General features: G+C 46.4%; 1 protein-coding gene across 3 annotated transcripts in view; it reads right to left on the bottom strand.

Annotated features, from left to right (window-relative positions):
* Window positions 1–661: 661 nt before the first annotated feature.
* Window positions 662–25,301, bottom strand: part of Tbc1d31 (TBC1 domain family member 31) — a 65,864-nt gene continuing 41,224 nt past the window's right edge. For all 3 annotated transcript variants that reach the window (XM_052747838.1, XM_052747839.1, XM_052747840.1), the window contains 12 exons: window positions 24,454–24,587; window positions 22,423–22,556; window positions 21,514–21,693; window positions 20,369–20,601; window positions 19,192–19,344; window positions 15,889–16,024; window positions 12,445–12,537; window positions 9,981–10,121; window positions 8,667–8,861; window positions 6,856–6,994; window positions 2,364–2,474; window positions 662–1,006 (listed from right to left, as the gene is read on the bottom strand). In XM_052747838.1, the coding sequence (XP_052603798.1) occupies window positions 873–1,006; window positions 2,364–2,474; window positions 6,856–6,994; window positions 8,667–8,861; window positions 9,981–10,121; window positions 12,445–12,537; window positions 15,889–16,024; window positions 19,192–19,344; window positions 20,369–20,601; window positions 21,514–21,693; window positions 22,423–22,556; window positions 24,454–24,587 (1,783 nt within the window). In that variant the 3' untranslated portion in view covers window positions 662–872. The remainder of the gene's footprint in view (window positions 1,007–2,363; window positions 2,475–6,855; window positions 6,995–8,666; window positions 8,862–9,980; window positions 10,122–12,444; window positions 12,538–15,888; window positions 16,025–19,191; window positions 19,345–20,368; window positions 20,602–21,513; window positions 21,694–22,422; window positions 22,557–24,453; window positions 24,588–25,301) is intronic.

The raw sequence follows: 25,301 nt of genomic DNA, 5'->3' as shown, positions 1-25,301 counted from the left end.
TTAATCTATGTCTAGCACTGTTTACTGTAAGATTACTCTTAGTGACCCCAGAAAACGTAATCACAGCCGAGCACCACACAGTTACTCTATGTGTATGTAGCACTGCATCAGGAACTTTAGATACTTGTTGACCAATTCTCACAGGTCCTTTGGGGATGAAAGGGCGGCCTGGGAGGCCGCTGCAGCGGTGGCAGTGCAGTTCTGCCTACCGCCAGCAGAGGGCAGGAGAAGCTGGAGGAGCTGAGCCAGAGACAGTGCTGTGATGGGTGGGGTCACAGAGAGGCCCCACAGGCCTCACAGTCCGGAAGTGCAAAGCAGGAGGCAGCCAGTCAGCCAATCCCACAACTGCAGGGTTCTAGCCCGATCCTGTTTGCTGCTGGAGCAAACCCCATTTTCTTGTTAGTTTGAAATTACATGTATTCTTTTACTTATGATGGGCACATGAGTGTGTGGACAACTTGGTTCTCTCCTTCCACCCAGGGTGGCCAGGGGTTTGAACTCGGGCCATCAGGCTTGGGGCATGCGCCGGAACTCACTCTGCAGCCTCCCTGACCATGGAGCCCTGCTCTTTATTTAGTCTTTATCTTTAAAATAAACCCATCTCATCAGCTAAAGGCTCTGAAGTCTGCACTGGCTTTGTAAACAAAGAAGACAACCTGTCTTTAACAGTTTCTAAACACCTTTATTGTGAAGTATTCCAGAGGCCCTTTACAAGCCCAAAGCATTATAATTCAATAGAAAACATAATTTTATAGACATATTTCTCTATACAAAAGGCTAACCTTTATAAAAGTTTAGAATAAATAATTGAAAAATCAGTGCCATTGATTTACAAAAGGTATCTCTCTGATTGTTTCATGGTGAAATGCCTTCTATGTTACCAAAAGATGAGGGGACTGACACCGGTTCCGAGCTTGGGCTGTGAGTCTCTGGCGAAGATTTCGCACTTTCTTGAGAAGATCATGCTCCATGTGGTTCCATTCTGTTGTTTTCCTACTTGAAAAAACTTGAATACGAAATTTACAGTTATTATCAGCTGAGTTTTCTGATATACTAATATAGTACTTACAGTCAGTGGAATTACGTCATAAAAATCAATAACACAACCAATATCCTAAAAACATTTCTGGAACAAAAAGCCAGCCATAATACCCAGCTCTATGTGGCTTCGTTTCCCAGCTTTTCTGTTGTTGAACTGAATGAATGTCAGCAGAGAACTCAGAGCTTTTGGCTACTGAGCAGACATCATATATATAAATTAGGTACAAAGCTTGGCTGGGAAGCTGAGGTCTTCAGGACAGCACACATCCTGCCATGTTTGATGCTCAAGACTCCAAGTCATGAGCTGAAACGCACACCACAGCAACCTTCCCAAATACGGGCTGTTCCAGCAGTAGCTACGGCAGGGGAATCGGACCGAGACTAATGGAACACCCTGCCTAAAACAGTGCTCCATCCTGACAGAGGGGCTGCGATCAACGGAATCAGAATCGAGGGAGCACCCCTTATATATTTAAATAGCTTTTTCAGTTTCTGAAAATGATTTTCATCCCCCAAAGGAAGGCAGCTTTCATTTCGCTGCCAAATAACCCGAGCTCAGCCGGTTCCTCCCAGCTACTCTGAAGTACAGGTTATTCGGCCCAAGTCTAAACTCCAGCAGGGCTCTGTGTGTGGTCCCGGCCGGCCGCTCTGCAGGCTGGAATGCCAGGCCTGCTCCAGCTGCCTGGGGAAGACAGTGAACCTCGTCCACAAAAACATTCAAGTCCGAGAAAAAGAAAAGGTTTAATCCTGGGGTGTCAGGGTAGAGACCAGTTGTGAACCTCTTACATTACAGTGGCCTCCCACAGGATCCTTGGCTTACTTCTTACTCTGGTACAGAACTTCTGGATCCTCACAACAGGACTCAGCAAAAGTACTTCATGGGTACTGGAATTTCATGACTTGTCATTAGCAATAGTTCTGATAAAGCTCGTCTTCTAAGAGAGCTAAAAAGGCCTCAAAAAATCAAACTTTGCCTTCACCTATACAACAGCTTTATTGGAAAGCCAGTTAAAAGTCTACTAGACCAGGGGTGGGGCTGGGGGTGTGGGTGTAGGTGGGGCTGGGGCGCTGGATCCAGGTTCCTCATCCAGTCAGTGTCGCCCTGGCTGTTCTGGGGCAGCAGTACTGGGTCTAAGACTTGGAGTCACATGATCTCTGTCCGGGCTGCTCCCCATCCTGTCTTCCCAGCAGAGCTGTCCCGCTCTGGGCTTCCTGTGGTCAGTGCCCCCGACACATCCCATGCTCTACCTGCTCCTTCAGCCTCCACTCTGCTTAAACGCTGTGGAATGTAACATGACTGTCTTCCTTATTTACCAACTTACTCTGTGTGGAGGAGTCCACTTCAGAAATGTCATCTAATTGTGAGGTTTGGGGCAAACAGCTTGAGGCCATGTGTTCCCTTTGCAACCAGGGCACTTCCGCTTCCGATTCCGCTAGAAAGGGGAGGAGAGGAAAAATATGTGTGAGAGTGAGCAGAGACCCTTTCCTAAGACAGACAGTGCTTGGCAAACTCACTCGAAGGAGTGGCCCCCACCCCCTTTCTTCCTGGGAAGAACACGGCTGCCGGTCAGCACACAGCGGGAACGCGGTTTCAGACGTGGAGAGCGGCACCGAAGCCCTGCTAATGGCTTTTAGGAACAGCTGCAACTAAAACAAAAGGCAACGAACCGCTAAGAAATGGGCATCAGGGGCTAAAAGCGCGGCTTGGCGGTAGAGCACTGTCCCAGCACGCACAGGCTCCAGATTTCCTTCCTGGTAAGAGATGTCAAGGTGGTGATCCCGAATACTAATAAAGAGATTATGGACTGTGTCAGCAAATGGTCCCCGAGAACGGCTGTGAGCATCAGGGACAGCAAACCTGATCAGAGCAGTGAGCGCAGCAGTAAACTCCAGGACAGTGCTGGTCATTAACGGCTCTCCTCACACAGGGCTGACGGAGGCTCAGCAGGTCAAGGCACTTGCTGCCAAACCTCACTACCAGAGTCAATCCCCAGGACAATGCAGTGGAAGGAGAGAACCCTCATGCCCATACACACGCACCCAGTACAAAACATCAACAAACCACACTCGCCTTTCAGCTTTTCACTTCTGCCCTAAGCCCCATTGCCCCACATCTGATAGCAAGGCCTTAGAATCTGTCTCACCTACGTCATCACCACCATCATCTGTTCTAACTCCCATCCAAGGTCTAGGCTTACAAGAACAGGGGTCTCACCAACTCACTGTGATGCCCACCTCATACCTGATCTAGGGAGAGTTAAGTGAAGTGTTTGACCTCAGGGAGTTATTAAGACAAAGCAACTGCCAGGTTACTACGTTGAACTGGTGTGGTGGAATGGGATACAAAGGCCACTATCAAAATACGGCTGTCTTGTAACAGAGGCAGCTAGTATCTGCATTGCTCCAAGGAAGAACTTCTAGAAAGAAATCACTGGAAAAGCTATACATAAGGGAAGAAAGGGGGGCCATGCAACAAGCTGGCCAGCTTCCAAACGTCCCAGTGTAGGTGATGCCACCACTGCCATGCAGCAGAGCACCACAGGCCAGGCTCTGGCTCCTCTCACTCACCCCTCCAGAGCTGAGATCTGCCTGCCCCAGAAGCCCATGCTGCCCACTGCTGTCTAGTTCGCCATCTCTAGAAGCTGTTCAGGGATGCTTTCCTGCTCAAACACGTACTGGCGTTCCTCTGCCTGCAGCAGAATCTCCAGCACTGGCTCAGCCGACTCACCTGTGAAGCTGAGTTAGCCATGCCACTTCAGCCCTACTCTGCTCAGTCAGCTACTGCACTAGTCACCGAGCCATAGCATCCCCACCAATGCGGTTCTTTCTGCACATGAGCCAGAGCATCCCCACCAATGCGGTTCTGCACATGAGCCAGATGTGGTTCCATATATGTGGATTTAAAACAATCTGCAGTGTATTAAAAGATGCTCATCATAGGAAACCTGAACATTCAAGGAATAAAAATAAAGTGCCTACACTTTCTGGGTTGCAGTCTGCTGTCTTTCTTCCTTCAAAGCAGGCTCTTTTCGGCTCCAGTGGTGGTTCATTTTTTTTCACGTGTGTGTGCATGGGTATGTGGATGTGCAGGCACGTGTGTTCGTGTGTATATGAGGACAGGACACTGATGTCAGGTGTCTTCCTTCATCGCTCTCCATTTTCTATCACTCTCCACACTGAGACAGTCTCTCACTGCAAACAGAAGTTGCCCAATGCATGTAGTCAGCAGTTTGCTCCGGGGTCCTCTGGCTCTGGCTCCCTGGGATTGCAGGCAGTCTGCCATGCCCTCCTAACACTCGCCTGGATGCTGAGGAATCTGAATTCCAGTCTTCATGGTGGCTCAGTAAACGCTCACTCACTAAGTCATCTCCCCAGCCCCTGACTCTTCACTTTCAAGAATTAATATTCATTTAATGAGTTGGTATCACCAGGTCTCTTGTTTCTCCTAACTCTGAGCACTGGCCTGGAACTCACTGCAGGGGAACCTGTCCTGGTGCCTCCCCAGGTTGTACCATGTAGCTAGCCGAGTAGCCTGGTGACAGGCCAGGGCCCCACTTCCCAGCCTAGCACAAGACACCCTTCCATCTGTGGCTGTGTCCATCCCCCAGTGCATCTGTCCTGTAGTTGAGACTCCTGAAGTTGGCCACATGTTTTCCTGGCCCAAGATATGTACAGCCATCCATGGGCATGGACTATCTGCTGTAGCTACCTTAATAAGACCACCAGGGTAGGCTGAGTTACGCTCCTCACAGTTTATGAGGAATAATGGGTGATAAATCCACAAAAATTCTTAGAGAAAATGTTGTCAGTATATATTTATGTGCATGTTTATCAAACAGGCCCAGAAATGACAGGTGGTTGGAAAAACAGTGTAATATAATGCTAGAACTGTAATAAAATTCAAGATTCCCAGACTATAATCTTCTCATTTTACCAACAGGAAACTGGAGACTAGAAAACCGAAGGCACACAGCTCAGTGGCTGTGGCTCTACTCATCCCCATGAACTCAGGCCAGGGTCCGAGGGCCCTGTCCTGCACTGGGTCCCCTGCACGCTCATCTGCCCCATGTCACCTTCTTTCTTCTAAGCCCTCCCTGTTCTTCCTCAACACCGAGTACTTTGAAACCTGGTCCCAGGGCCCTACCTGGCCACAGTATTTCTCAGTGTCGTTTTATTGTTCACTATCACTTTGTAGTGGGTGCAGCGTGTGCACACGTGCCGAGTGTGTGGGGTCAGCACACAACCTTCAGGAGCTGCTCCTCTCCTACCGTCGGTTCGGAGGATTAAACTCAGCTCATCAGGCTTGTGTGGAAAAATGAGATTCTTGTTGACCCCCAATGTCTTCTATTTTTGAGGAACTGTCTTATTAATATATACTTATATCTCATATACTCCCGTTTATTTGAGACAGAGTCTCATGTAGTGCAGGCTGGCCTTGAACTTCTGACCCTTCTGCCTCTACCTCCCAGGTGCTGGGATTATACTAATGTACCACCCCACTTGGCCAGTTCATCTTTTTAAAGTGAATAGTCTGGTATAATAAATGTATTCACATTATAATCATCACCACCCCCCCTATTTGAGAACCCTTTCATCGCCCCCCCCCCCCCCCCCCCCCCCCCCCCCCCCGCCCATGTCCTTTAGCAATCACTCTGCACCACTTTCTGGCCCCCTCTCGTCTCCTCCTAGCTGTAGAGACTGCCATCCTGACTGTTTCTATGGATGTGCTCTCACAGTGGGCATGCAGCCTTTCATGTCTGGCTTCTTTAACCAGACACAAGGTTTCCAAGGTCAACCATTCGGAATCACGAACATTCCTTCTGATAGCAGAATAAGATTTCACTGTATGGATATATTTGTTCTCTCTCCCCTAAAATCCACTACGTAGCTCAGACAGACCTGAAACTCACGACAGCCTCATCTTCCTCAGTGCTTGGGTTACAGGCACACATGGAGCACCAAGCTTGAACACAAGCACTGACTGCGTACTGTAAGCAGGCAAACTGTACACCAGCAGAACTATGTACCAGTGAAGCTGCTGTTTCCAAAGGGATAATCTTCCACTTACCGACGGCAGAAAATGCAGTGAAAGGAAACCCCTATCTGCACTCTACTTTAGACCGTTCCGTTAGAATTCTCACCTAAAATTACATTTATTCTGTGCATGTGTGTATACACGTGTGCTGCAGTCACGTGTGGAGGTCAGAGGTCAACAGTGGGAGTGAGCTCTCCTCTTCTATCATGTGGATTCTGGGAACCCAACTCAGGCTGTCAAGCACGGCACCAGGGGTCTTGCCCGCTGAGTCACCTCAGCAGCCCAATAGAGTTTTGGTTTTTCAGTTGACACAGTTGCAAGCTTATCCTAAAGCCTGAGAGTTAGGCACACGTCCTTCCTAAAATTAGAAATAGTTCTTTGGGAACAAACCAGGTTCCAGAAGATGAGGAGCACACCGAAGAGCACAGAGCTCTGGAGCAAACAGTTCTCCAGGGCAGCTGACTTTCCTTCCTTCTTTGTTTAGTTTATCAGGCCCTGGGCTGGAACTGAACTCAGGGCTTCTTGGACGTGAGGCAAGCCTCTACTGCCAAGTTCTGTCCCGTGCTCAAGGCTGTTTTCTTGACAGGCACTCTGTTTTTTATCAGTTCTATCCCCCAGTCTATCCTCCCTTGTACCCCTCCTCCTAAAAAGGGTACTTACTACCACCTTTCGGCCGAGCATGATTTGAATGACAGTAACGAAACAGACCTGCAGAATGTATTCCTGGAAGCAGACCATGTTAAGGAGACCGTAACGGTGCAGATCCCACGCACACTCACCTTCACTCAGTGGCTCTCCACCGTGTTCCAAAGCTGCACTCGTCTCCTGCCTTAAAAACCACTTTCTGGAGGCATCTGAAAGGGCAGCGGCTTTCTTTTCTGATCGTAAATGAAATTCCTTTCCTTCAGCTTCCTTCCACTGCACACAACAAGGCAAAAAGACCATTAGGAACCGGAAACAGAATGAGCCCCTTCGGTTCCTCTACCTCTCTCCTTCATAGTTGAGAAACACACAGGACCTGTGTGGTACTGTGGGACTCGGGGTGTCTGGGGTGGCCTGTGGCTATGGAAGAACCCCGAGAGCAGAGGCAGGTCTTGCTGGCAGTGAAGCAGCAACTCCTTTTCACAGGTTCCAGGCCTTATCAGACTCAGCTAGCTTCCCACCAACGGGAATTAGATTCCTTTAATGTGAATGCTATGCCTAAGTTACAAAGACTACAAAATTCAGAGAATTAATTATTTGCTCAGCTCTGGAACACACTGATCATAAAAGTCTAGTGACTTCTACTAGCTCCAGCTCTTTCCCCTAAAAAATGAGAAAATTCATCTTAAAATGAGTTCAGAGGATGACCAAACAGTGAATTTAAAACATCCCCAAATGCTACAGCCTTTACATGGAAACACACATACAATTTTTGTGATTAAAATACCAATTCATTAAATATAAACTTTAAAGAACCTCAAATTCTGAGGCCAGAAAGGCAGCAGAGATCATTTCCCCTTGCTGGTCAGGGCAGAGTCTGCCTGCTTTCCCAAGACCACACTACAGTAAAGCTAACTTTAAACCCAGGATGCCGGACACAAAGGACTGAGCAGCAGATGCCCTCACAAGGACTCCCAGTCTCCTCTCCAACATAGTATCTGACCCCAAGTGAATCACACCAAGTTTTACAGTCTGCTGAGACGGTGTTAGCAATCTTCACCTCGAGGAGACAGGGCTCCCACCACAATGTTCCTATGGCCAACAACCTCAGGATTTTGGGTACTGCCCCCCACCCCATCCTTCCTACCTGTCCTTGAAAGAAAGGGCTCTAAGACAGCTTCTCTTCCTCACTGGAGGGAGGTGGGAAGGGAACCTGGGACAGGGCAGTGAGGGGCTAGCTTTCAGAAAAAGATATCACAGGGCATCAGCAGGACAGGGAGGCACAGATGCTAGCTACTTATATCGCTACCCAAAGCCTGAGCCAAAGGATCAGGCCAGCAGGATCCTCAGAAAGGCCACTTTCCTAAGGTCCCAGAGTGGCTGGCAGGGTCAGCCAAAGGATGCGCAGCTGTGACACAAACTCTTCAACACCTGGCGGCTGTGACTCCGCATCATTGTGAATGAGGGACAAAGAATGAAAGCCCTACAGTAAGGGGCAGAGCAGGAAGATCAGAGTCTGAGACAGCGGAGCTGCGGAACGGACTTCAGGCTGCCCACCTCCTCCTGAAAAAGAAAGTACTTCCGTCTTCTTCATAGATACACTGCTCTGGGTTCTGCTACTCCTGGCTAGTGTCTACCATTTAAATTCATTTTACATTTCAAGTGTAAGAGTTAGGTAAATTAAGGCAGTAATACTATCAAATCGGCGAGAACAAACCCAGGAGTGGGTGAGCTGAGACAACAACATGAACCAGAAAGACATCGGATTACTTACACGTAGCATCAGTATCAGATGCTGTTCCTGAATAAAGTAACAAGACACAGCCCATTATATCTTGATCATTTAACAGGTTAGGGGAATAACTCAGTGGTAGAGGGCCCAGTCCTCAGCCAGCAAGGCAAGAGATGAGCTGACCAGGCTAACCAGACGTTCCCAGGTTCCCCTCACCTTCTTCGCCTCCTCCCGCATCATTGCATTTAAGAGCTCTCTTTCTCTCCGTCTGTTCTTCCGGAGGAGGGTGGCGACCTCTTGGTAGCCCTCGCTGCGCAGCAGATCGTCACATTTCTGTTTATGTAAAGCCTCGATCTGCCAGTCAGCATTCAGGCAGGCTTGCTCAGCTTTTGCCAAATTGTCCTCAATTACCTAAGAAAAAGTAAATTTCAGAAACAAGGTGAAATCATATAAATATGGACGTCCACTCACTGGATCCCAGAGTCTGCTAGGTTGTGTGATGTGGTACAGTTATCATCAGGGTGTTTAAACAAACTGACTTCCCAGGCCCTACCATAAACCAATTAAATCCACCACCAGGCCAGCTTAGGGAGTTTAAAAGCTCTCTTTTAGAGCAGACATGGATGGGTGGGGAGTGGGATTGTGAGTTCAAGGCCAGCTCAAGGTTAGGTAGTAAGACCCTCTCTCAAAGCAACCCTAAACTCCTAAAGTGACTGCTTTTCCAGTCAACATTGAGAACTTCAAGGTCAGGGAAAAGGGAAGATTCAGCAACTTCTATTTTAACATGCTGAAAAGCAGCGAGAAAAGTCCCTTTTCAGATGTACAAACACCTGTAAGAGAAAGAGAACAGTCCGGTTCTTCAGAGGAAGCAGCCGAGAGACTGGGGCAGAAGGCCCCTCCTAGCTTCCCCATTCCTGATTTGTTTTCAAATATGGCCAGCCTGGGCACACACACTTACCATTATGTTAAAGGGACCTCAGAGAAAGTTCTTTCTGAACATCTCAAGTCCTATCTCAATCCACTTAAGCTAGCATTTCTGAAAGGGCACTTCGTAAAAAAGCTATAAGATAATTGGAATTTTTTTTTTCTTAAGGCTTCACCAATATACTGTATCCTCAACTCTGGCACAAGCCCCTCATTTTACACCAGTGTCTCCCATCCTGACTTGACCATCCCATGTTACTGAATAAGAGTTACGAATTTCCCACAGAGGATGCTTTGGAAAGTCTGGCTTGTACACCAGGCGGAGCCCTGAGGTTCTGTGACCTTGTGCTCTCAGGGACAATTCTTGAGAAGACAGCAGGACTGAATAATGTGTAAGTGATTAGTTTTCCTATGCTTTCTTCCAGGTCTTAACGGTCTCTCAAAGGGCATGTCAGACGCATGTGGCCAATGCAGTCAACAACCCAGAAACACAAAGCCTGGAGCCTCTAAGGGCCGAGGTAGACAAAATCAACAGCTGGACTACTGTGACTTCAAACCTTCCAAATGTGTGCTCTCCGCTGTGGCCCAGGTTCGGGAGGCTCTCACCTTCTGAGTCCTTCTGCTCCCCATCTGGCTGGTCTCTAGCAGCTTCTGGAACATGTGGTCTTCCAGAGCCACTTTCTGCCTGTGGGCAGCTGCATCTTTTTGGATTTCTTTTGCAATAGTGTCTTGACTTCTAGTAAGATCCTGGGGAACACAAAGGGACTTTGCTTTGTTCAGGCCTCAAGGACAACTGTCATGGTGTCATTATCAAAGTAATAAGGAAACAGGGGTGACGTTGCTGCCAACTACAGGGACCCTGGAAAACTTCTCCATGAATGCACCGAGAACGGCGAGCATGCTCAGAATCAACTTCTGAATTCTGGATGTTAACAGGTGTGAGGCATGCTGGGGAACATGGCTCAGGACGAAGGGATCCATTCCCACCCCACCCACAGCTCCCATCAGCCTGTGAAACACAGCAACCTTGGCAAGTCCTATGCTCTCACTCTGGTTATCACTGTAGTTTCACACAATCAGAAAGTGAAACTCAAGCTGGGATTGCAAGCTGCCTAGCTGAGTGCTGAAGGTGCACACGATAGATGCCCTGGGCTCCTCAGCAGAGACCAGAAACATTTGTTTCACACAGTGTATCATTACCCAGCTATAGAAAGGACTAAAGCACTGACTTATGCTACAACATGACCTTGAAAACACTGTGCTAAGTGAAAGGAGCCAACCACAGAAGACACTGCACATAAGCTGCATTTAAATGAAATATCCAGACAGACAAATCCACAGAGATGGACAACAGACCAGAAGTTGCCGGGGTGGGGAAATGGGAAATGATGCTCACGGTACCAGGGCTGGGGCATGTGGGAAGCACACAACCTTCATGACGAGTAAGCTCAAAAGGCAGACAGCAAACGGCTTACTGACCACTGCGAGTGACAGCAGTGTTTTCTTGCAGTATTGGGATTAAACACAGGGCCTGTGTGCTCTATCAAGTATTCTACCACTGAATATAGCCCCAGGAGTTATGTCTTCTTCTTTTAAGGTTTACTGTAAAGTGTGTGTGTGTGTGTGTGTGTGTGTGTGTATGTGAAGCACAGGTGACCTCAGAAGTCCTGGAATTGGAGTTATTGGTAGTTGCGAGCCACCTGACATGGATGCTGGGAACTAAACCTGCTTCTCTGCAAGCGCAGTACATGCTCTAACCACTGAACTTACTCAATGTTAAAACTGTAAGATGAAATTCCAGTCCCCAGGAATTCTTTCTTAAAAAACAAAATCATTTAACGTGTATGAGTGTTCTGTTTGCATGGATGTATGTGTACCATGTGTGTGCAATGCCCATGGAGGCCAGAAGAGGGGGTTTGAGGCCTGGAGCTGGAGTCAGAGATGTTGGTGAGCCGCATTGTGGGAGCTCTTAACTGCTGTGCTGTTGATCAAGCCCCAGGAGTATTTCTGGAGTCAGAGATCTTTCTTTTATTTTTTTATAATGATCTACAAGCAGCTTAATTACCTTCACGATTACCTAAAAATAAAAATATTTTTCAATTACATACAGAAAAGGTACACGTACAAAGATGTTAACTGCTAAAAACTGTAAACCACTTAAGTTTAAGATTTATTATTTTTATTTTACATGTATGGGTATTTTGTCTGTATGGATTTAAGTGCATCACATGTGTGCACATAATGCCTGTAGAGGCCAGAAGAGGGCACTGGATTACCCTACCCTTCACCCTAGAAGTAGAGTTACAGATGTTTTTTAGCTACCATGTATATGTGCTGGGAATTGAACCTGGGCCCTCTGGAAGAACAGCCAGGGATCTTACCCACTGAAATGTCTCTCCAGCCCGAACACTTAAGTTTAAATAATGTATGGCTCAACAGCAGCTACCACAGACAGTAACTATGAAGATCCACAGCCATTCAGAAAGAGAACTGCATCATACTGTTTTAACACCAAATGAATAAGAAAAAGTTTTTCTCAAAAACTTGCATTCACAGCTTAAAAACTGAAATATATACCCTAACTATATGTTTGCTGATTTAATTCTAGACAATTTAAATTTGAAGTATTTCACATTTCTTGCTTCCTGTTTCTACAAAAGGTTCGGGGGATCATCTCCCTTATCTAAATGCTCATCAGGCAGCAGTTCAGACTAGGGAGGGTCCTGGATTCTGAGCACCCTACATTGTATAGGGTGGAAAAGCTTAGACTCAGGTCTTCAGATGGGGTGACTTCAGTCACTGCTACACAAACGCCTGCTGGAGAGCTTGGCAAACAGGAAGCAATCCTGAGGCCAAAGCTGGGGTCCAGCTGGTACCGCAGACCTGTGACCGCAGTGCTGGAGAGCTGGGAATCCAAGCATCACGTGACTGCATTCCGACATTTGCTAACTTACAGTCCTGGATGACATGACACTCTGCTTCAAGAGTAAACAAGATGGACAACCTACACCACAAATGAGCAGTCTACAGGGCTGAAGGACAGCGGTTCCTCCCAGACACTGGCTTCTACCTGCTCATAAAGTCGCTTTTGTGACTCCAGCTCCAGCTGTCTCATTTCCAGGTCTTTGGCTGTGGCAGTGATTTCTTGATCTCTCATTTGTATCTGTGGACAAATCACAAATTGTCAAGGCCCCAAAGAACTCACAGCACAGTTTTTAATGATGTAGTAATCCTGTAATCTGGGTAGGCCATTAACAGCACTCACTCCCAAAACAAGCACCAGGAACTGGGATAAAGTAGAGTAACTGGCGATACAGCAGTACTCATGGGATCCAAGGCTAATCTGGGTTACGCTTATGTTTTTAAAAAGCATGCACAACTGCCATATGCCCACGGAGACAGACTGACTAGCAGGTGGCAGCTCTTCCCTGTTACAGAAAAGGAAGTAACTGCAAGTTAGAGTGGAGAGAAACAATGTTTAATCTTATTAAAATAATGTATTTCGTTTAAAAACTTAAGCTTCTAAACTTTTTTATAAATTTGATTTGACAACTCATAAGTCCAGGTTTCCTGTGACCTGTGACTGTTCTGTGCTCTGCGTGGACCACCAGGAGCTCACTGTCTCCAAGTTTGGTTACTTGGGGCTTGCAGTTCTGTAAGACAGAGGTTGGGTAAGAGACTCTCTACAGCATCTTCAAAGTATTTGGCTGCCTACAGACCCAGTTATGTTTAAATGTGAGAATAGAGTAAATGATGTGTATTTGGAAAACAAAACAGCAAAACTATGACCAACCAACTATCCAGCTATCAATTCCCACCCATTCATTCAGCAAACATTTAAGGACTGTATCACTAGCTTGGTCACTATCAAATATCTATCGACTAAAACGCATGCTGTTAAATACTCAGAAGAGAAGAAGCAGTAAAAATGAAGACACCGTGGAATGTAGAGTCACACGTTCAAGGGGTAAAATAAACACTGCGCAACTGACCTGAAGGAAGTTATGGGGTAAGCACTAGCTAAGGTGAGGCCTGAGCAGGAAGCCAGAGTCCTGGCAGTACGGAGAGGGGAAGGGGAGGCTGGGCACAGCACCGCACTCTGTGGAGGAGGGTCCAGTCATTCGATTATGAGTTGTCAGAGACACAAAGAGATCACATGAGTTATGCAAAAAGATCACATGAGTTTGTGAGTAGATGGCCACAGTTATGTCCACGCCCCGCTGGAGCTGGGGCAGAGTCAGAGCACAGCACTGAACAGGCAGCCAGAGGGTATGCAGGGCCTCTCCGCTGCTGCTTAGAAGAACCAGGATGCCTCGCTGTATGTCAAGAGGATTTGGGATAAAGACATCAGAGTTCTGAGATTGGACCACTTTTGGGAAAGAACATACACTTTTTATTAAGAGTACAAGGCTATTAATTTGATTCACTGATGAGGCAATTTAAAAAACTGCAGATTGTAAAAGCCAATTAAAATTAATTAGCCTTAAACAAAACAAGAAGTATTAAATTAAATGTTTTACAAGACTTAAAAATTTAGTATTTTATTGAAACTAGGTTTTAAGTTTCCAAAACTAATGCATAAATTTAATATAATAATAATAAGAAGAATTTCAATCGGATGGGAGAGAAGATTCAGAAAGAACAACTTCTCTGTTTGGAATGTAAATACTTGAGAACACTGAGTCAAATAAAGAAGAACAGTGAGCGAGGATTAGGCCCAGGTTAAAAAGCCACAGTCGCTGTCACCCAGCGTGGTGCTGGACAGGGACAAACAAGGGAGTCCATGCACTAATAACCCTCACCCAGCAAGTGGCTTCGCTAACACTCAACAAACGGCGTTGGGATCCTGGCATGCCTTCTACGAAGAGGTAAGCCTGGTCCCTAACTCACTCTTTACAGTCAGTCTTCAGATACACTCGGAGCTGGCAAAAAAAGCCTCAGATGGAAAATATTTCAGGCTTGAGGGTCACAGGGTTTCTGACACCACCACCACCTTGCCAATAATTTTAAAATTAAGATACTATTCAAAATAAAAACAAGCTGGGCAGTGGTGGCACACACCTTTAATCCCAGCACTCAGGAGGCAGAGGCAGGTGAATCTCTGTGAGTTCAAGGCCAGCCTGGCCCACAAAATGAGTTCCAGGATAGGCTCCAAAAGCTACACATTGTAGCTAAAGTTTTCCTGCCGGGCCCATGGTCAGAGCAAATCTCTCTCACCTGCCAATCCCACAGCCGCTCAGACCCGACCAAGTAAACACAGAGACTTATATTGCTTACAAACTGTATGGCCGTGGCAGGCTTCTTGCTAACTGTTCTTACAGCTTAAATTAATCCATTTCTGTTAATCTATACCTTGCCACGTGGCTCGTGGCTTACCGGCATCTTCACATGCTGTTTGTCATCGTGGCGGCTGGCAGTGTCTCTCTGACTCAGCCTTCCACTTCCCAGCTTTATTCTCCTCCTTGTCCCGCCTATACTTCCTGCCTAGCCAATGGCCAATCAGTGTTTTATTTATTGACCAATCAGCAACACATTTGCCATACAGAACATCCCACAGCAACACATAGAAACCCTGTCTTGAAAAACCAAAAGAAACCAAAAAACAAAAACCAACCAAACAAACAAACAAACAAATGACACTATTAACATTTTTAAGAAGCAAAGGGTAAAAGACAGCTGAACATATTTACAACAGACAAGGGTTAATATCCCAACCATACACTGCATGGCAGTCAACAACTATGTGACTGTTGGGCAAAAACAAACCGCAAAGGCAAATGAATGCAGGCTGCCACCTATCTGGGTAGAAATGTCAGTTAATCTGGAGACATTTCGTCTTCAGAGACTAACCTGGGTTTTGTTTTTAAAAGAAAAGGGTTAATTACACAGTCTTTCCTTGTCTCTACAGGTTCAAGAGTAACTATGTATTTTCTTATGTTATATAAATTTTTATTTGCTTTCCATTTTGCACCGTGTTTAAAAAACTGACTGTTCACTGTCTTTCCATAGTGTTTTGAGGGGTCAGTTTCTCTTTCCTGTGGCTACACAGCAGCTCACTGGTGAATACGCCATGGGTAAGATACACACTTAAAATACTCATACCCTAGACATCTCAGCTCTAGAAATGAGGAAGCACAGAGGGGCCCCCTCTCTAACTCCAGATGTTCTGTACTGGAAATTCTTTTTATATTGGTCACATGTGCATTTTTATAGTAGAGAAGAATATTTCCCCCAGCTCACAACTGATAGCTGACATACTTTCGCTTCTGGAGAAACAGTCATTAAATTGACTAACTTCCCCCAGTTCACAACTGATACCTGACATACTTTTACTTCTGGAGAAAGTCATTAAACTGACTGATTTCTTGGTATAAGAATAGCTGAATGGTACAGTAAATAACACTGACGGGGTTGTTGTAGTGTTCGTCATGGACACTAGCATCATTACTTAATTGGAAGGTGTTCGTTACATGAGGATAAACAGAGATCTTGATTAAGATTAAAGCTGACAGACCTTTCTCTCAATTTCATCCTCCAGCCTGCGCAGCTCCATTTCACGCTGATCTTGCTGAAGCTTCAGAAAACGCCTCCTAGCAGCATCCTGTAAGCATATTTCCTTCATCTTCAGCTCTCTTTTCACAGCAGCTAGCCTGAAAAACAAACCATATCAAAGTACTTTCCAACACACCTTTGATTTTTTTTTTTTTCTTCACTGAGTTGCTTGAGCTGTTTGGATACATTTTGTCCACTGCAACACAACTGTGTTTGCAATAAACAAAGTCAGTACTCGAGAGGGTCATGGTCAGTGCAACTGGCCATCCTTATCCTTTCTGGTTCACCTTCCAACAGTCTACCTGTGAGCTCCTTTCCCAGTGCCCTGATGGAATCCTGGGGCCTCCTGCATGCAAGGCAAGTGCTCTGGCAGCAAGCTGCAGCCCAGCGCTATCACATCATTTCAGTACAGTGATACTCTTCAGCTGAAGAGGATGACCGCAAAACCACGACAATGGCACCAAGCAGGGTACCCACATCCTTTACGGTGTTAGTGGAGGCCATCAGCTCTATAATTGATTTTCACTGCTCATAGAAATAGGAATCAGCTGGTCATAGAAATAGGAATCAGCCGGGTGGTGGTGGTGCACGCCTTTAATCCCAGCACTCAGGAGGCAGAGGCAGGCGGATCTCTGTGAGTTCGAAGCCAGCCTGGGCTACCAAGTGAGTTCCAGGAAAGGCGCAAAGCTACACAGAGAAACCCTGCCAAAAAACCAAAAAAAAAAAAAAAAAAAAAAAAAAAAGAAATAAGAATCAATAAACATGGAGAGAAGTCAGTTCCTCAAGCTGAGTGTGGAGGCACACCTGTTTCCCTAGCACCAGGGAAGCTTGGGCAAGAGATGTCTCCCTTTGCCAAAGTTTAAATGTTATAACTTTATTTATCTTATGTATAAAGTGTTTGCCACATGCATGTCTGGAGCCCGTAGAAGTCATAAAGACGCACTGGACCCCTAGGAACTAAAGTTACAGAAGGTTGTGGATGTCTTGTGGGTGCTGGGAACCAAACCCAGGTCCTCTACAAGAGCAGCAAATACTCAGAACCACGGAGTCATCTCTCCAGCCTCTTGTCAAAGATCTTGGGTGTTTGTTTGCTTTGAGACAAGGTCTCATTGTGTAACCCTGGCTGTCCCTGAACTCAAGAGTTCCACACGCTTCTGCCTCCTAAGTGGTGGTATTAAAGACACACACTACCACACCTGGCATTGCCGAAGTTCTAAATGCATAAGGAGATAACTATTTATGTTTCAATTTGTTGGATCATATAGCTATGTTTAAGCATAATTTAAAAAATTACATTGTTTTGGGCAGTGGTGGCACATGCCTTTAATCCTAGCACTTAGGAGGTAGATCTCAGCGAGTTCGAGGCCAGCCTGGTCTACCCCCGTCTCAAAAAACCAAAAGAAAAAAGAGAAAGCCAGTGGTGGAGGTTCATGCCTTGGCAGGTGGATCTCTATAAGTTCGAGGCCAGCCTGGTTTACAGAATGAGTTCCAGGACAGCCATGGCTGTTACATAGAGAAACCCTGTCTTGAAAAACAAACAAAAAGAAAAAAAAATTACCAACAAGAGTGATTTTCCAACACTATTTATTACAAAGCATTTCTACTTACCATAGAATTTTTTTTTTTTTTTTTTTTTTTTAAAAGAGACAGGTCTCACTCTGTAGCCCAGTCTGGTCTGGAACCCCACTATGAAGCCTAGACTAGATTCAAACCTCCTAGGGTGTTGGGATGACAGGAATGAATCATGCCTGGCTTAGAATGAATATTGCTAAACAATGTTTTTCAAAATACATTAGAGCTTACATTACTTCTGAAAATTCATGTGGGGCAGGGGGAGCAGATTCAACATTGCTTTAGTATTAATTTTACTACATGTAAGTTTAGGAGGCATATACACTTTTTATTACCTTATGTATTTGCGTAATGGAAATTAGGCTGGGTAACTTAACATACAGTGTTCTACGTAAGAAAGGGGAGGAAACAACCTGTCTGACTCCTGTCCGAGGTTTGCCACAGCAGTGGACTGCACCCGTGTCCCCGCCGGGTCAGGAGGACTGCTGCACCCGCGTCCCTGCCGGGTCGGGTGGATTGCATCTGTGTCCCTGCTGGGTCATGTGGACTGCACCCGTGTCCCCGCCGGGTCAGGAGGACTGCACCCGTGTCCCTGCTGGGTCACATGGACTGCACCCGTGTCCCCGCCGGGTCAGGAGGACTGCACCCGTGTCCCCGCCGGGTCAGGAGGACTGCACCCGTGTCCCCGCCGGGTCAGGAGGACTGCACCCGTGTCCCCGCCGGGTCAGGAGGACTGCACCCGTGTCCCCGCCGGGTCAGGAGGACTGCACCCGTGTCCCCGCCGGGTCAGGAGGACTGCACCCGTGTCCCCGCCGGGTCAGGAGGACTGCACCCGTGTCCCCGCCGGGTCAGGAGGACTGCTGCACCCGTGTCTCTGCCGGGTCAGGAGGACTGCACCCGTGTCCCTGCCGGGTCAGGAGGACTGCACCCGCGTCCCCGCCGGGTCAGGAGGACTGCACCCGCGTCCCCGCCGGGTCAGGAGGACTGCTGCACCCGCGTCCCCGCCGGGTCAGGAGGACTGCACCCGTGTCCCTGCCGGGTCAGGAGGACTGCACCCGTGTCCCTGCCGGGTCAGGAGGACTGCTGCACCCGCGTCCCCGCCGGGTCAGGAGGACTGCTGCACCCGCGTCCCCGCCGGGTCAGGAGGACTGCACCCGTGTCCCTGCCGGGTCAGGAGGACTGCACCCGTGTCCCTGCCGGGTCAGGAGGACTGCACCCGTGTCCCCGCCGGGTCAGGAGGACTGCACCCGTGTCCCCGCCGGGTCAGGAGGACTGCACCCGTGTCCCCGCCGGGTCAGGAGGACTGCTGCACCCGTGTCCCTGCCGGGTCAGGAGGACTGCACCCGTGTCCCTGCCGGGTCAGGAGGACTGCACCCGTGTCCCCGCCGGGTCAGGAGGACTGCACCCGTGTCCCTGCCGGGTCAGGAGGACTGCACCCGTGTCCCCGCCGGGTCAGGAGGACTGCTGCACCCGTGTCCCTGCCGGGTCAGGAGGACTGCACCCGTGTCCCTGCCGGGTCAGGAGGACTGCTGCACCCGTGTCCCTGCCGGGTCAGGAGGACTGCACCCGTGTCCCCGCCGGGTCAGGAGGACTGCACCCGCGTCCCCGCCGGGTCAGGAGGACTGCACCCGCGTCCCCGCCGGGTCAGGAGGACTGCTGCACCCGTGTCCCCGCCGGGTCAGGAGGACTGCACCTGTGTCTCTGCCGGGCCATTTTCTCTTCCTCCTGCAGAAGCATCTCTCTTCTTGTCTCCTCTGCTCTCCGGAGCAGCTCTTGCTTCTGGTACCAAGCCGCATCCTCAGCTCTCTGCTCATCCACTTCAGCTTGCATATTTTCAACTGTCTGCCTGAAGTCGACAATATTTACTATTATAAAAATGCAGACAAGAAGTGAAGCAATTTAATTCAAAATAACCAAGATACACAATGTAGAACCTGCTGAGAGTACAATGTGTGGTTTTGTTTTCAGATACAGGAGAAAGTAGGCATCTTTAAAGACACCTCTAGCCTTCACATTTGGATTTATACACACACTTTAGAATTCAAAGTTGATTTCTCATTAAAAACTTTTACTTGGGGCTGGAGAAAAGGCTCAGAGGTTAAGATCATGTGCTGTTCTTGCACAGGACCAGGTTCGATTCCTAGCACCTGCTGTGTGGACTATGTACACTGTTAATAAAATGTTGATTGGCTGATAGCCAGGCCAAAAGTATAGGCAGGGCAATCTGACTGAGGATGCTGGGGGAAAGAAGGACAGTTGGAGAGATGCCAGCCAGCCTTCCGGGGAACAAGACGCTCCAGAGCACAGGTAAAGCCATGAGCCACATGGCAAAACATGGATTAATAGAAATGGGTTAATTCAACTGTAAGAGCCAGTTAGTAATAAGCCTGAGCTATTGGCCAAGCATTTACAATTAATATAAGTCTCTGTGTGGTAATTTGGAAGCAGCTCCCAGGATGGGAAAACTCTGCCTACAAGTACCCCTATCTGGTAGCTCATAACCACTTGTAACTCCAGGAACTCTGGAACTCTCTGTTTTCAATGGGCACCTTCACACACACTGTGCCCACAAGCCCATGCAAGGACACATACATATACATAAACAAAAATAACCTAAAGAAAAATAAAACCTGCCGGGCGGTGGTGGTGCACGCCTTTAATCCCAGCACTCGGGAGGCAGAGCCAGGCGGATCTCTGTGAGTTCGAGGCCAGCCTGGACTACCAAGTGAGTTCCAGGAAAGGCGCAAAGCTACACAGAGAAACCCTGTCTCGAAAAACCAAAAAAAAAAAAAAAAAAAAAAAAAAGAAAAATAAAACCTTTCTTATTTATAATGTCTCATTTATCTCAAGAATAATTATTACATGATTACCTCTCTCTCAAGAAATCCAGCTCGTCATTCCTGATCCTTTCTCGTTCCCGCGTCTGATAGTCCACAATAAACTTCGGGTATTGATTAAATATGGGATATTGCCCTTTTGTCAATGCAACAAAAGCATCCAGCATGCTCCTTGGATGAATATCAGCAGGTGTAGTCTCCATGAGATGATAAACTTCTCTAATCACAACATTTATGTCCAGGTTATTCCGATGGTGAAAAAAATACTGTAAGAAAACTCGATGTTTAAATCACAGTTTACTCAGCAAAGCACGCCATTACTCAGAAGAAATAAAAATAAGGATAGCATCAGATGCAGAAACACACATTCAAGGGGCAGGAGACACAGGGCAACTGACCCCAAGGAAGGTGTAGGGGAAACACTAGCTATGGTGAGGCCTGAGCTTTGAAGCCGGGGGAGGGAAGGAGAGGCTCTGGGGGGTCCGGTCACAGAGCGCTTTTGCTTTTTTGTTACTGTGTAATAGCTCAGACTAGCCCGAGAATTGGATACAAAGCCCAAACTGGCCTCAAACTTGTGATCCTCCTGCCTGAGCCTTCCTGTTGCTGACATCACAGGTCACACAGCTGTAATTCCAGCATTTGAGAGCCAAAGGCAGAAGGACTGCCATGAGTTCCGGGCTGGCCTGTGTTACAGAGCAGTTTGAAACTAGCCTGGGCTACATAACAAGGCCTTGTTTCAAAAATCCAAAACTGGCTGAGCACAAAGAAACCTCAAGTACTATTCTACACACATTTCCAGACTACCACAGACCAGAGGGGCTGACAATGAGATCATTCAAAGAACAAACAACAACCAAGTGTTCAATGCTCTTACCAAGGAAAAACAACCTGGTCATAACAACCTGCTTGTCAATAATCTACACAGGGTCAGGGGTGTGATCCAACTCTTTATCTATTCTATTTCTACCACCTAGCACCAATGTCTGACCAGTAGGCTCTCAGTCAAGAAATGTACTTCTCAGTGTAAACAGCTGACAAGTGAGAGCTTCTTGTTTGGGGTTTGTTGTCGACTTGGTGGGTGATGGGATGGAACCCGAGGCCTCTCATGTGCTAGGCAAGCACTCCACCACAGACTATACTTCCAGCCTTGAGGATCTCCTCCATGCATGGGTACTTACCTCAAAATCATCTTTAAGAGTAGAGTTGAGCAAAGGCGCTCTAGAGCAGGTATTGTAGGCCACCACGGTCATGAGGAGGAAGGAAGGGTGATTGGAGAAGACGTTGTCAAATAATCGGAGCCACTCCTCTCTTGTCAGCACTTCTGAGAACACAGTTTCGAGGAGAGGCCAGGCATACAGCTGAAGCAAACAGAAAGGATGTATTCCGTATTGACAATCTAAGAGTCAAAACGTCACCGGCAACTGAAGCTGTGCGGTAAATACATTCAGTGCATAAGTATGAAAAGAACTGTGGTAATTCGGACAATGCTTCTGCTTTGCCCCAGGCTAGAGACCAAACCAGGGCCTCGAGTACACAAGGCCTCAAGTACACAAGTGCTCCACCACTCAACTGCACCCTCAGCTCCTATTTGGACTCTCTTCCTAGACCTTCAGGAAGGTAACTTAAAGAAGAACGGCAAATTGATAAAAATACAGACTGTGCCAGGAGGTGGTGGCACACGCCTTTAATCCCAGCACTCGGGAGGCAGAGGCAGGTGGATCTCTGTGGGTTCGAGGCCAGCCTGGGCTACAGAGTAAGTTCCAGAAAAGGTGCCAAAACTACACATAGAAACCCTGTCTCAAAAAACAAAACAAAAACAAACAAACAAACAAAAAATACAGACTGTGTGTCAGGACAGCTTAGTAGGCACAGCTGTTTGCTATCATGCTGGGTGACCTAAGTGTAAGTCTTGCACACACGCCCACAAATGTATATACATACACACACAATAAATTAATTTAATTTAAAAATTATAAATTAGAATATACCTTTCATTATTCACTGGGAGAAATACTGTTTTATCCATACAGAGTCAATCTTAGCTCTCAAAATAAATGATGGCATGCTAAAGCCCTTCTATTTCTTACCTGGGAAGTCACATCTCGATCTATAAAGTGCTGTAGCAGTTCCTTGTCATGAAATGCCAAAACATTTTCTATCATGCTAAGAATATTGATGGGAGGGTTAGGAAAGTACTCAAACCAATGTTGACACCAATTGACTACAAAGGAAAAAAAAATCAGAAAATTTTTCTTTAAATATTCTTATGTATTATAAAAGGATTTTTTCTTGAGACAGTCTCACTATATTTGTGTGTGTATGTATGTATATATTCATATTCCCAGGCTAGTCTCAAACTTCTAATCCTCCTATCTCAGCCAATCTAATGTAGGGATTACAGGCAACCACACTGGGACTTTTTTTTTATCTCTAGTCCTGTGGGTGGGACACAGGAGCCTTACACATGCTAGGCAACACTATCACTAAGCTGTACCCTCAGCCTATTTACGCATTTAGTTAGTTAGTTAGTTACAGGTTCTAAGGCAGGCCTTGAACTTATGGTCCACCTGTCTCTGCCTCTGGATTAGCCGGGATCACAGGCCCGTTAACACCAGCCCCAGTGAATCCATTTTTTTTTCTCTTCAATAGGTTCATGAATAAAGAAGAGATAGTATCTTTTTAGTTTCTAGATCATGAGGATTCAAAACTCCATGGTGTTAATAAAGTAATTCAGGCATAAAGACAATCTGCCAATTTCTTCAGGGCAGTCACTGAAAATGTGTCAATAAAAACATGTGTATACACACACACTCTTCCAAACCATTCCTAAGCCAACATGTTGGATCTTCTGGTTCCTGCTGACTCCTGTATTTTCAGTCTTTGATTAACAAAGGGATTTTCTTAGAAAAGGCCATGTGTTTTGGTTTACCCTTATTGTCAACCTGATAAAACTTAAACACATCTAGGAGACAAACTTCTGGGCACGTCTGTGAGGACATTTCCAGAGAGGTTTAAATGAGGTGAGAAGGGCCACCATCAATATGGTGGCTCCATTCCACAGACAGGGAAAGCACGTGACGCATCGGTACTACAGGGAGCTCCTGCTGTATGCCTGAGGATGCAGTGTGACGCGCTGCCATGGTTCTCCTCCCATGATGCACCAGAAGCCACTTTCCTTAAGCGACTTTCCTCAGGTCTTTGTCACAGCAACAAAAAAAGCTGTATTCCTTGATGTTATGACCTCTCATCTCAGGTCAGCAGCAGCAGTTCCATCAGAGTATTATACAGTTTACAAAGGTTTTCTAATTCTAGAACTCTGTTATTTCACTTATTATCATACATTTAAATTTGAGCTAATAATTAATCCAGAAGTAAAATCTCGACAAGATTTCAACTTCTTTAAATTGCTGCTGTTAGAATGACCAGGAGCAGACTGGTCTAACCCAGCCTCAGAACTTGGGGGTCACCTGTAGAAAGGGGGTACTCATACCTATTGCACAGGGTGGCTAGGAAGGTAAACTGAGCAAAACATAGTGAGACAGCGAGAACAATTTGGCACACGAATTGCTCGCTATCATGAGCCTCAGATGGTGGGGATGAGGGCAGCAGCCAGCGCCTGGGCACTACCCAGCAGGCACTGTGTGCCAAGGGCTCCACCCTTCAGCAATTCTGTGAAAAGCAACCGGTCCCAACTAAGTGTGAAACTGGCTTCTTTCTAACCGAAACCACCTACAACAATACTGTCTAAAAATTCCTACTCTCTACATATACATGATTGGTGTGTCTACTTTTTGCTCTAAACTTGACTGTTTCATACTTCTTGACTCAAAAATGAAGAGATCTAGAGATGGCTCAGGGGTTAAGAGCACTGACTGCTCTTCCAGAGGTCCTGAGTTCAATTCCCAGCAACCACATGGTGGCTCACAACTATCTGTAATGACATCTGGTACCCTCATCTGGCCTGCAGGGATACATACAGGCAGAACACTGTATATGTAATAAATAAATCTTTAAAAAAAAAAAATGAAGAGATCTAGATTCCCTGCATGTGGCAAAGGTACCAAGACACCAGGAAGACACGTGAGACTCCATTCTTGGTTTGATTCTGAAGTACTTACTTATGAGAGTAGCAACAACTTCAAAACAGATGAGCTGATTGTTCTGGAACAATTTCACAAATGGAAAAGCCAAGAGTGGAAGATATGGAGTGTCACTGAAGATCGCAGACCAGTGAGCTAATGCAGAGAGGGTTCTGGAAATAAATAAATAAATAAATAAATAAACAAATAAATAAATAAATAAATAAATAAATAAATAAATAAATAAATAAAATAAAATAAAATAAAATAAAATGGAAATAAAGACCAGAAAGGGACAGCGTTATCACAGTGTGTCTTAGTAACTAATTCAGATTTGGTGGAGACTTTCTTTCCCCATCATACAGTTCCCCTCTTTAGAATCACTGGGCACGGGTAGCACACACCTTTGATCTCAGCAATGGAGAGGCAGAGGCAGACAGATCTCCGGGAACTAGAAGCCAGCCTGGTCTACATTGTGAGGTCCAAGCCAGCCAGAGATACATAGTGAGACCCCATCTCAAAACAAAACAAACAAAAAAACCCAACCCCAATCTGCCCTCACACCAACAAAAGAACTCAACCCCACACAATGGTGGTATTACATAAATACTGTTCTGTGTCTTGAAGTTTTCAGTTATTACTTGAAACGTTAATATCAGGATCTGGAGTGTAAATACCCTCATGGTGTTTTCTTGGTGTCTATGAGAGCTTTGTGCTGAGGAATCTCATTTATTTAAATAAGATTCCTATCATTGGGCCTTGGGGTCTTTCTGCTTTCATAAACAATGCCGCACTGAGTACCATTATATGTGCATCTTTCTTCAAGTGGGAAAACAGACTTGGATAAACACTAAGATATGCACAGCTGTAATTTCAATAGCCAATGA

This window comes from Peromyscus californicus, unplaced genomic scaffold, assembly GCF_007827085.1.
Source record: "Peromyscus californicus insignis strain IS unplaced genomic scaffold, ASM782708v3 Scaffold_20__1_contigs__length_68692818, whole genome shotgun sequence".
Lineage (NCBI taxonomy): Eukaryota > Metazoa > Chordata > Mammalia > Rodentia > Cricetidae > Peromyscus > Peromyscus californicus.
Note: the sequence above shows the minus strand (reverse complement) of the source record. Positions and strands in the feature narration are given on the sequence as shown.